At 54.0% G+C, this 11298-nt stretch overlaps 3 protein-coding genes across 3 annotated transcripts; 1 reads left to right on the forward strand and 2 right to left on the reverse strand.

The window, feature by feature from the left end:
• Positions 1-160: 160 nt before the first annotated feature.
• On the reverse strand, positions 161-1936 carry MONBRDRAFT_29072 (uncharacterized protein; the record flags this gene model as incomplete). The annotated part of the gene is made up of 7 exons (XM_001749547.1): positions 161-451; positions 602-660; positions 740-791; positions 882-1016; positions 1159-1242; positions 1575-1629; positions 1731-1936. The coding sequence occupies 7 exons, from the start codon at positions 1934-1936 to the stop codon at positions 161-163; spliced, it is 882 nt and encodes a 293-aa protein (XP_001749599.1).
• A 273-nt stretch (positions 1937-2209) lies between these two features.
• Positions 2210-5343, forward strand: MONBRDRAFT_29073 (uncharacterized protein; the record flags this gene model as incomplete). Its single annotated transcript, XM_001749483.1, has 12 exons — positions 2210-2288; positions 2430-2506; positions 2603-2694; positions 2795-2901; positions 3057-3217; positions 3313-3405; positions 3511-3573; positions 3704-3842; positions 4479-4580; positions 4707-4877; positions 4978-5151; positions 5240-5343. The coding sequence occupies 12 exons, from the start codon at positions 2210-2212 to the stop codon at positions 5341-5343; spliced, it is 1362 nt and encodes a 453-aa protein (XP_001749535.1).
• Positions 5344-5634: 291 nt separating this feature from the next.
• Positions 5635-11104, reverse strand: MONBRDRAFT_34178 (uncharacterized protein; the record flags this gene model as incomplete). The annotated part of the gene is made up of 19 exons (XM_001749548.1): positions 10824-11104; positions 10621-10719; positions 10403-10484; positions 10235-10311; positions 9899-10151; positions 9531-9769; positions 9290-9397; positions 9093-9200; positions 8880-8996; positions 8716-8751; positions 8264-8563; positions 8083-8145; positions 7874-8000; positions 7599-7687; positions 6737-7296; positions 6562-6637; positions 6294-6473; positions 5789-6202; positions 5635-5688 (listed from the first exon to the last, which is right to left on the reverse strand). Exons 1-19 carry the CDS (start codon positions 10878-10880, stop codon positions 5635-5637), a joined length of 3039 nt encoding a protein of 1012 aa, XP_001749600.1. The 5' UTR covers positions 10881-11104.
• Positions 11105-11298: the final 194 nt, after the last annotated feature.

The following is an 11298-nucleotide window of genomic DNA, read 5'->3' on the forward strand; positions in this document are numbered from 1 at the left end:
ACGATAAGAATCAATTTAATTTTATGATGATGCAATGGCAATGCGCAAGAGTGAATTGACAACGTGCAGGGGCGACATGGGCAAACAGATTAGAGGTCACTTATTCTAAGAAGAGTCGCCCCAAATAAGCACGCGTATCAATGAAGACGATGCATTGCGACTAGTCGTAATTGTTCACAAAGAAGCTGTGCGTGCGAATGCGGCCAATGTCGGGCCGTTGCTCTGGGTCCACCAACAGGCAGTGGGTGATAAGGTCCAAGACGTGGGCATCATCTATCAAGGTCTTGGGCCAGCTAGCCGTGATGACGTTGGCACGCCAGCGAGGATGCTCAGGCCGACCAAAAGGGAAGCTGCCAGTCCACAGGGTATATAGCAGGCAACCCAGCATCCAGATGTCCACCTTATGTGTATAGCTGTCGATGCCGCTCACCATCTCTGGCGCCCAAAAGGCCTACCGTACCATCAGCCCCATGTGATTGCGCAGGCAGGTGTGCAAGCCAAGTAGCAAGAATCCAAGAGGTCACGATGAGCATCCCGATGAGCGTCCCGATGAGCGTCACAAGTCCAGACGATGGCGCAGGCAGAACCGACATAGACCCACCGTTGTGCCAATACGCGTGGAGAAGCTGCCCAGATCGGGCGGCACAACGCGAGCGCAACCTACGCATAGCCCGTGACAGTCAAGGAAAAGCAGCGAGGCGGTGCAAGATCAGAACATCAGGGGTTCAGAGTGGCGTACCAAAGTCGGCAAGCACAGCCGTATCCATGTCGTTTGCTTGCTTGAGCAGGATCTAAGTGGAGGACATGGCGATCAGCAGCCGGCCCTGCCACAATGTATCGATGATCTGAATCAGATTGGTCTTGTGTGGGGGCGAGCGTACGTTTTCCAGCTTGAGATCGCGGTGGATAATGGCGTTTTCGTGCAAAATTTGCACCGCCAAAACGGTGCGCAGAAAAACGCGCTGCTTTTCGCTCTTTCTCAATGGCCCTCGCTCTGCGGGTGGCTGCACAACCAACTGGGCAAGCACAGCCGTGGTGTGGGTCAGGGCAAGAGCTCTTCAAGGTGTTTGTGTCAAAGATGCTCGCATTTGCGCTGGGCGATCCACACCATCGTCAGGCCTAAAATCCAGGGACAGGAGGCTGGTCAGACCAGCTTACCTCGAGCAGATCGGTTTCGTAGCGCAGCATGACAATGTACATGTCATCTTCATAGGGCGTATCTCGCCAGAAGATGTCATACATCTGAGGGGGGTGGGGCGCAAAATCCGTGCTCGCAAAAGATCAGTCTGAAGCGTGGGTACGGGTTTGTGCAACCAAGGGAAACCACACGCGACAAGACAACGGGTGTACTGATTGCACATAGTGACTGACCGAGCAAAAGAGGGGGCAGGACGCCACCCGGCGCAACATGTCTTGTTCGCGGCGTAGCTCAAGCCAGGGCGACTCGGGTCGACGAGGCAAATGTTCTCGTGCATGCTTCATGGGCACCAAGATCAAGGTTGACGCATGAGCGAATCAAGCTTGTAGAGGATCGGGCATGGCATGCCAGCTTTACGAGGGGCTGTTTGTCGCACCTGGAAAGAGACAACTTTTACGACGCAGGGCAAGTTGTCCGAGCGACGGACACAGCTACAAATGGGTCGGGGAGCCCAAGCGGTCAAAGTTCACAGTCAACTCAAAGTCTCAGTGCCAACAAAGCGTTGCGAGCGAGCAAATACTATGCGCAGGACCTGTAGACGCGTCCAAAGCCGCCATCATGCAACAGCTCTTGCTGCACGTATTTGGCCTTGAACTCCTCGACTGTATTGCATGGTACATTCAATGAGGCATGAGTCACCACGAACAGGCCCATCTCACTTTCCTTTTCGGAAGCTGATCGCTGCAAAGCCAAGCATAAGCAGGTGAATCCCGACGAAGACGTACGCGGCGTCGCCATCTTCTCCGATGCGGTCAGTGCGCGCTCACACACTCGTCCACGCACGGGCACACGAGCACGCGCGCGCTCTCTCTCTCTCAAAAAAAAAAAAATAAATAAATTTAAATTCAAACATCGAGTTTATGTCTCAAATATTCAAGTTGATGTTCATTCACAAGGGCGCTTTACGTTGTGTTCGTGTCGGTGTTTCGGTAGATGATGAAGGTGGTCGATTTGTGGACCACCGCTCGGACGCCGCGCGCGGGAGGCGGTCGGGGCATTGGGGCGGAGAGGATGGCTGCTGTGGGGCGAGGTGGGGTAGTTGGTTGGACAATACTGATGCTGTTGGCCCTTGCAGCTGGGGCACTGCCAGGTAAGGGGTGACTCGGGCTGCTTCTCGTTCTTGCCTGCTTGCTTGCTTGCTTGTGCCCAGCGCGTTTCGTGCCCCGACAATGTGCTCCGTCACGCTGACGCACAACCCGTCGTTTGATCTTGGGGCCGCGCATGATTGTAGATCAGCAAAGTTTAACATGGCTCAAGGACCTGCATAGATCGCAGCTGGTATCGCCGATGATGCGCCGCGACGAGTCGGTACGTGGAGTCAGAGCGTGGCTTGGCTCGCAGCTCATTTCAGCGCCGATCCTCACAACCGTGCGGCGAACTGGTCATTTTATTGGGGGGAATTAGCGTGCCTTTTTCAATAGTTCGCACGACTATTACACCATGGCCCTTCAAAGCAATGCTGATGCCAATGACTATTGGCAGCAGCGCGATGATTCGTGCGTCAGCTGGCTCGCAAATCCTTTGCTTAGCCGCGTTTGCGCGCGTGCTGCATCAATGGTCACAGACGCTTGAGCTGACCGGATCTGCCTATTCTAGGTGGCACGCCATTCGCCTCGAGCGCCTCATGTACCTTGATGTGGATCTTCCTTTTGCTTTTCCTTTTTATGGAGTCAAGACCCATAGCGTGGCCATCACGAGCCTTGGTGAGCCTTGTCACCTTATCGCCATCTCGCCTTCTCGCCTTCTCGCCTCTCGCCCTTCTCAGCACAGCTCGTGTGTCGTGTGCAATCATGCTTGAGATGTTTGCGAGCTCCAAGGGTCGTGCATTTGTCTTGCTGATCCCGTGTGCTCTGAACAGGCATGATCTCTATCGTGGATGGTGACTTGCCCCCCGTTGTCTCGGCCTATTTTGCTGGACCTCTGCATGCCGATTTCGCCCCCAGCAACACCACGACGGGCCCAAACGTGTATTATCGTTTGCACCGCGACTACTTGGCGGTTCAATGGGTGAATATGGAGGTCTGTGCTAAACTGATCGCGAAGCGCATGGGTGCCAACCAAGGCTAGTGTCGCTCGAGCTCAAGGCCAGGGGCCCATGGCACGCATGCTCTTAGGTTCGAAATGGCACCACTTTTCTCGCCGGCCAGGTCTTTGAATTTCAAGCCATTCTTGAGCGAACGGGCTACATGCAGTTTTACTACAAATCAGTGCGCGGCGCTCCTTCCCTTTGCTTCGCCTCTTCCTTGACTGTGAATGTCGCTTGTGTGCGTCCCTACGTTCTCACCCTCGGTCGCAACTGAGCGGGCTTTCAGATTCCCGTCAATGTCAATCAGCTGCAAACTTCGATGCATTCGAGCGGCAACGTACCCGTTGAGGTGGGGACAATACGTAACGCTCACATATGTCACCCACTGGGAAGGGGGGAAGCTCTGTCTTTTACTAACCCCACCTTGGTCTGCTCCTGCCTGTGCCGCTTGTTCACATCTCGGCCTTGGCCTGTTCCAGGCTGGCCTACAAGATTCGTACAAGCGTGTCTATAGCATCAACGGCGAACGAGTGGAAGTCCACTATGAATATCACTCGGTTGTCATTCCCAAAGCTCAGATCACTTCAGGCACTCTGGTGCTGCTCAACGCTTTACCTAGTGGGTGCCTGTCGTGTCCCCACTGTCATCATTGTACCCGGGCGAGGCGTGCACTCATCAGCCGTGTCGCCGCATTCAAAGCCTGCAACGAGTTGTCTAGTTGCCCCACTTGCCTTAATCACGCCACAGCCTTTAACTGCGTTTGGTGTCCAGGTTTGGAACGTTGCAGGTGCGTTTCAAAGCCCACATGTCGATCAGAGGCGATACCGGCGCACTCTGGCATCTTTCATCTGAAGGGCAGCTGAAAGCATCTCACCCTGATCCTGATCCTTCCAAAGTGACGGTGTGGACCGGTTTCGAAACGAATTCATAGGCCGTGGGTGCCCGGCAGAGGTGGGCTGTTTGAACTTCTTTTTTTTTTTTACCTTTTTTTTGGTGGGGGGAGCGGTTAATCATGCATGGCGAGCACATCACCATTTGCATCTACGGAGGCATTGATGGCGTTTAAGCTAGCCAAGATGACTCACGTGCTTGCAACTCAATGCCATCTGCCTTTTGACATCGAGGTTTGCAGGGCGTGAACTTGAACGGAAGCATCAACACTTGCCCTGCTCCACCTGAACGCCGTATGTTGGATGCTTGCCTCTGCTGCACTGGTATTCGGCGCTTCCCTTGCTCATGCCCGTCTTCATCTAGGCCTAGTGGAATATCAGTTCTCGTGGCCAGGCAGTGATTTTGGCCCCGATTGTGTGCTCTCCCTGGCGATTCGACTCGATGTCGATGTGGAGGAAATCCAAGGTACATCTTGGCAAAGGGCAAAGCTGACACCGAGCTGCTGATTGAGACACTCTTCCTGCAACCTTGGCCACTTTGCCAGCGGCACACTTGGCCCTCAAACCCTCGCTTGTGTTTCATCGACTGCAGATCTAACATTTGACGCTGCGGTGCACGAGGTAACCTTCAACATCAACGTCACCCGGCCTCAGGTGGACGCTTTCGAGGCAATCCTGCTCCTGAATTCCAACCTCACCTGCGACGATGCAGCCGGCGCCCGCATGTCCTATCGCATCAATTCGGTTGAAACCACAATATTGGGTCGGTTGTTTGACGTGCTGGACAAGCCGCTGTTGCCCTATGCGCCCCAATCGGCCTTTTTCATCTGGCTGATATGATCTGATGGCTTCTTGTCACACAGAATCAGCTACAACCAGTTCAAGCAGTCCCTGGTCGACGCTCAACGTTGTTCTGCTCAGTTGCGGCGTGGTCTTGGCCGTCATCATGCTGGCTCTTTTATTTGTCGTCATGCATGCTTACCGCAACCCAACATCACCGCTGGGTCAATTTGTCATCAGTCATCGCCGCTGCGCGGGTACGCTTTGGGCTTTGAGCCTCATTGGAATCAGTTTTTGTTGAAAGCTCATGCTCTCCTGTCTTATTTATCTGCGTCTCGCATGCAGCATGCTGTGGATCCAGGGAAAACGAAGAACCCGCCGCTCTTCGGCATGAGGATCGAGAGGCTTTGCAGCCTGAATTGGACGAAGTGGATGAGCAAGAAGTTTGAACCGCCTTTCAAAACAAATCTGGCCCTACAGTGTTATATGCTGCTGGACCAGTGTGATTTTGACATTGTACGCCATTGCCAAGCTCTGAGCCGTGCCGGCATGATATGCATGATCCTGGTCTTTCCATCAGTTTCCGTCATTGGCGATCATCCAAGGCCACCGTTTAATAGTGAATTTGATACAGGATGGTCCTGGACATGGGTTTGACTCGTTGCAGCATGCGTATGGACTGACAGACATCTGGATGTCGATGGCTCGGCCAATCAATCCCATTTAGCCTACACAAGCACCTAATCCTCTTCATCTTGTAGTGGGTCATGATCCGCGGTCCGAGCTCGGTTGGCCTGCAAAACATACAAAATGAGGTCGAGGCAGAGCAAGAGCTCCATCACACTATTTCACACACAAACACAAATGCACAAGCACAAGCATTTGCGCACGCACCCGCATCTGAGCCAGGGCTTCGTTGGCAGCAACCATGTCATCATCGTCGTCGCTATCCGACAAGACAATGTCACTGGATTTGAAGCGGCCGTTGCTTGACTCGGTAGCTGCAGCGGCCGCTTCCTCCTCATCACGCTCCATGGCAGCAGCCGAGCGTGCGGCCACCTTCGCACGACGGCGACGCGCACTTTGTTGTTTCTTCTTCTTGGGTTTGGGAGTTGCCTCGTCGCCCTCGTTGCCATCGCTGCGCGCCCCTTCTTCTCCCTCTTCTTCACTATCACTGACGCCCTGATCATCGATAAACTGCTCGTCCTGCTTTGTGCGCTTGGCACGCGGCATCTTCACGTGCTCCTCCGTAATGTTCTTCAGATCACGCTTCTCCTCCTCGAATTGTTGGATTTGAATGCGCAGACGCTAAAAAGGTTAGGGGTGCGCGGAACCACATCGTACAGGGTGTGAGGACGGCAGGCATGAGCAGGACTGACAAGATTGGGTACGGCCTGACCTCTTCAGCCTCTTCTTGCGCCTGGCGCTGCGCCTCTTCCTGTTGGCGTCGAAGCTCCTCGGCCTCGAGACGTTTCGCACGCTTCTCTTCCTGACGGAGGCGCTCCTCCTCTTCTGCACGAACGGTACGCTCGCGCAAGCCCACGAGCTGCTGCAAAATATCACGGCAGCCTTGCTTGCCCTATACGCAAACGTTGGAATGCCGCATCAAAAACTGGCCAAGACATGGCTACTGTCAGTCACGGCCAATGCTGCCGCATTGAACCAACCGTTTCTGCACGCCGGAAGTTGTAGCGCACGCGCTTTTCTGGTTTACCGAGGCGAATGAACTGCTCCTCAGCCATGCTGCAATGAAATGCCACAGGATCTGCATGAGAACCAGGAGCAGTCGTGCATCGCAATTGGAAGCAATACATCACATGTGCACGGCTTGGCGGTACGCACCGAAGCAACCGTTCACAGCGGTCCACCTGAGCCACGCGGAGGTTGTGAGTCGCATCAATGGTAATTTTGGAGACCTGCAGCTGACACATGGCCAAATTGAACCAGTGGCGATCCTCTGTGGGCTCCAGATGCACAAGCTTTTGGCTTGTTTTCATGGCATCGTGGTACAGGCCGGCCTTGTACTCTGCCCGCATGAGGTAAGAGAGGATGTCGGTGTCCCTGTTGTGGAAAAACCGCGACAGGACGGCCTTGTACAGCTGGATAGCCTCCATGAAGCTCTCCTGCTTGACGTAGAGATGGGCCAAATTGGTCCAGATTTGGGCCGCACGACGATCCGTGCCGACAGCCTCGCGAACCTGCAGCAAAATGTCCTTGGACGCCGAATATTCATCATCGAGAGCGAGGACGCAGGCAATGCCGTTGGCGGCATAGATGTTGTGGCTGTCAGCACGCAAAACTTTTTCGTAGCGTTGACGAGCCGCATGGCGGTCCATGCCTGGCTTTTTGTGACCATCATTTGCCAAGCAAATGTTGGCCAAGCACATTTCGCTGTAGCCATCCTGCAGCAGATGGACAAAGGATGGTGCGTTTGAGACAAGCGAAGTGACACGAATGCCCCAAGAAGCACCAGTACAATCCCAAGTCTGCCTTACAAGCTGATTTCCAGCGCGCTGGCGGAGGCGCTTCAAGATGTCTTGAGCGGGGCCATATTGTTTTTGCATCATGAGCAGGCTCGCCTTGAGTGACCAAGCCCGTGTGTCTTTCTGTGGAAAGGAGGTGGCTTGAGCAAATGCGGTGGTGGCCGGGTGCAAGAGAACACGTCGACAAAGCAAAGCGGGTATGCAACTGAAACAGGGCGCACCTCCTTAAAGTGCAGCACATCGTCGTAGTACTGCTTGGCATTGAGAAAATCGCCGCGTTCGCGGGCAATAGTGCCAAGCCGGAGGTAGCCTGTAAGGTGACGGTCAATCCCCCACAAGAAAAACAAAAAAAAAAAAAAGAACAAAAAAGGTTAGCAATGAATACACCCCCTCCCCGGTGAAATGAAATGTGCCTCCTGTGTTTTTTTTCCCTTTCTGCACAACAGCCGTTGGGTCGAGATAGCAGAGCAGGCCCAGTGCAGATCAAGCCACGCACAATCCACATAGGCTGGGTGCTCCTTGAGAAGCTGCTTGTAGATGATGATCGCCTCGTTGATGCGATTCGTGGCTTCCATGGTGCGCGCCAAATTATATTGAATGGTAACGCCAAGCGCTTGTCCATCCTGCAAAAGACGAGGCGTGGGGTCAGCAAGGCCCGTTGCAGTTGTGGAAGATGGTCAGGTCACTTCAGCCCAAAACACCTACCGTGGCCTCGTCAGCTTGTTGACGCATGTTTTCTGTCATGATGAAAGCATCTCGAAAGGCAGCCTGCATGGCGGTCGCGTGGACACAAAATGTGCAATTTTAGCAGGGTCAGCGCTGTCTACTGTGCCATTGTCGAACGGCAGGCCGGGCATTGAGTTGGGGGAAAAAAATATGCCCACACCTCTGCTTTGTCGTAGCGCTCGACGAGAAAGTAAACGGCGCCAAGGTTATTCTTGAGCTCTGGTGTGACCTGAGAAGCAGCCACGGCTTCAAGGTCCTTGATAGCCCGCTCATACAACTCGACGGCTTGGGCTGGTTCCTCAGCCTCGTGCAGCATGGCCAACTCGATCCAGGCCTCGATGTCAAAAGGTCGCAGCGTGGTGATTTGCTGGAAGAGACTCTTTGCCTTGTTTCGCTGTGTTCGCGAGTCCTGCTGGGCGTATAACGAGGCCAGAACTTTCATGCTCTCATAGTTGCCCGGCTATGTGGTCATGATTAGCATGAGCAAGTTGAGCAACGTAGAGACCAAGCAGACAATAAACAAACGATTTGAAAGACAAATGCTGCCGGTAGAGAAGAAGCCGAAATCGGGCGCGGGGCGGTGCGCGGTGGAAAAACTAGCTGGCTGCTCACCTGATGCTTGTAAACAATCTCCATGTGCTCGATGGCCTAAAGCATCGAGTCAACATGAGGCGAGCGAGGTGTGAAATGACAAGTCCACATACACGTCTCTGGTTACAGCCAGCTCGTGAAAGCACATCTGGGTCATTGGCCGACACTCATCACATTGGGCTAACCTTGTCGTATTTACGCTTTTCAATGTAGAGCTGAGCCACGCCGAAATGGGGAAGCACAAAGGCCGGATCTTCATGCACGGCCTTGTAGTAGTGCTTGAAGGCTTCATCATAGTTCTCCTAAGGTTTTGTGGCAGGTGTAGCCCCGGGCAGGCAGTGAGCTGTTTTGTCAAGAACCGTGGAGACCCAGAGACCCAACTTGGTCATGGCACGCACTTGGATGTGATAGACGCGGGCCATGTGAAACATGGTCTCAGCTCGTTGGGCCGCGGTTGGGCGACAGTTTTGCGCGTGGCGACTCAAGCTTAACACCTTGTCATACGCCTGCAACAAAGGGTGTCATGCATGAGCAAGCACCTTGACTTCGGGGTGGGGTGGGGCGAGCAAGCGGCCACCAGAGGCAATGCACCTACGCCCTTGATGAAGAAGAGATTAGCTAGATGGTTGAGAATATTGGGGTTGTTGTTGTCGAGACTGTAAGCCTCTTTCAACAGCTTCTTGCCTTCAGCAAGCGAAGAGTCCTATCCCAAGCACCGCCCAGCCAGCAGCGAGAAGCATGAGGGAGGTGCGGGGCGAAAGCTGGACCATCAAGAGCAACACAGGGAAAACTAAAGGTAACCAGGCCAAACTAATAAGAATGGGGGACAAACAAACCTCGGCCTTGTTCATTTCCAGAACGGCGGTGGCCACGAGAGCGGTGACATTGTGAGGCTCAAGTTCGAGCACACGAGCAAAGGCCGCCGTGGCTTGGTCGAGACGCCCAAGCTGGGCCAAACACAATGCAATGGCAACGCGAATGCCCACGGGGCAGTCGGGTCGGTCGCCAAGTACGGCACGGAAATGTTGCAAAGCATCCTCGTACTTGCCCTGCATGTAATCAACGCGGGCCACACCTGGTGCCACGACACGTGATGCGAGACAAAGGCACAATCCACGGTCAGCGACGTGGTGGGGCGGGGGCGTGATTCTGCAGGCTTGTCAAGCCTTCAAAGCACCCAGGGCGCGTAAGCAAAGAGGCATACCGATGCGGGCAATCGAGTCACGGGTGTCCTCGGTGAGAACAATGTCAAACAGGACGCGAGCGTCTTTCAGATCCTTATCGCGAGCTTTCTGCTCGGCACGGCCAGTGCGGTCTTCAGCATCCATGAGCTTCAAGTAGGCTTCATGCAAATTGTTGGCTTTGTTGGCCTTGACTTGCTTGCCCTTGGTGATCAGCTGACGGGCGCGATTCTTGAGACTATTGCGCTTGGCTGGGTCGGAGGTTTCCTTTGCTTGCTACAAGAAATCCCAGAACATCAAGAGCATCAGACATTGTGTCAGGCAGAGCACAGGGGCGCGAAGAATGGGCGCAAACCGACCTCCATGAGGAAAGCACTGAAAAGTGCCCAGAGCTTGCCAGAGTTGTCACGGTGCTGGCGCCGCTTCTCGCGGTCCTCTACCGAAGACGTATCACATGCACGGCCAATCAGGCGTGAGTTGAAAAGCTCAGCGCAAAGGAGGAGGGAAGAGTAGTATGGGACAGGTACCTGGGATTTTGATGTCACTGTCGATAGCAACTTGGCAGAGCTGTTCAAACTCATCCCACTTGCTTTGGCGCCGATAGTGGTCCTGCAAAATAGAGCGGGATTGTTGGTACCGTGCGTGAACGGGGAGGAACGCACATCAGCAGCGCCTGGGAGAAAATTCACTCATTCACTCTTAAAACTGCTCTGTCGAATGAAACGAATGAAATCTCATGACCCACAATAATCTCAAGCCAGATACCCAGCTCAGGCTTTTCCGTGGTGAGGAGCAGAATGACATCGCCGACATCTTGCAGTTGGTCCGGGTCCAAATCAATCGTCTACACCGAGGTGGCCGAGCATGAATGGCCATGAGTTGGCCCCATCGCGGCGCAGTGGCCCAGCAACGCCTTGAGCCGAATCCATGATAAAAGGCAGTACATACAGCGCCATCCTGGCAGGGGACCTCGATCACCCGACGATAGTCCTCCTCAGTATCCATCCTGACTGGTCAGTTTGAACCAGCGAGGCCCCGGCGTGGACAGTAGATCAACCGAGCGACCGAGCGGCGATGAAAAGGCAAACCTGCCACCCTTACCAACCACCAGCTACACCAGCAGCCAGCTTTGTTGCCGCTCTAAAAAGCGCAGGGCCCAAGAAGAAGCAGCAGAAGGGAAAAAGAGGAAGAGAGAGGTCACGACACCGACACCGAGCGCGGGGTCTCGCTCGCTCAAACTGTGAGAGAGAGCGAGAGAGCGAGAGAGCGAGGAACAACAACCCCCCCCCCCAGTGAAGATGTATACAACAGGTGTTGCTCACAAAAATTTTAATCTTAATTGACTACCTTGGAATTTAATAGCGAGAGAGAGAAGAGAGGAGAGAGAGAGAGAGTGTGTGTGTGTGTGTGTGTGTGTGTGTGT

The sequence above is a fragment of the Monosiga brevicollis genome, genomic scaffold (genome assembly GCF_000002865.3).
Source record: "Monosiga brevicollis MX1 MONBRscaffold_31 genomic scaffold, whole genome shotgun sequence".
NCBI classification, from domain to species: Eukaryota; class Choanoflagellata; order Craspedida; family Salpingoecidae; genus Monosiga; species Monosiga brevicollis.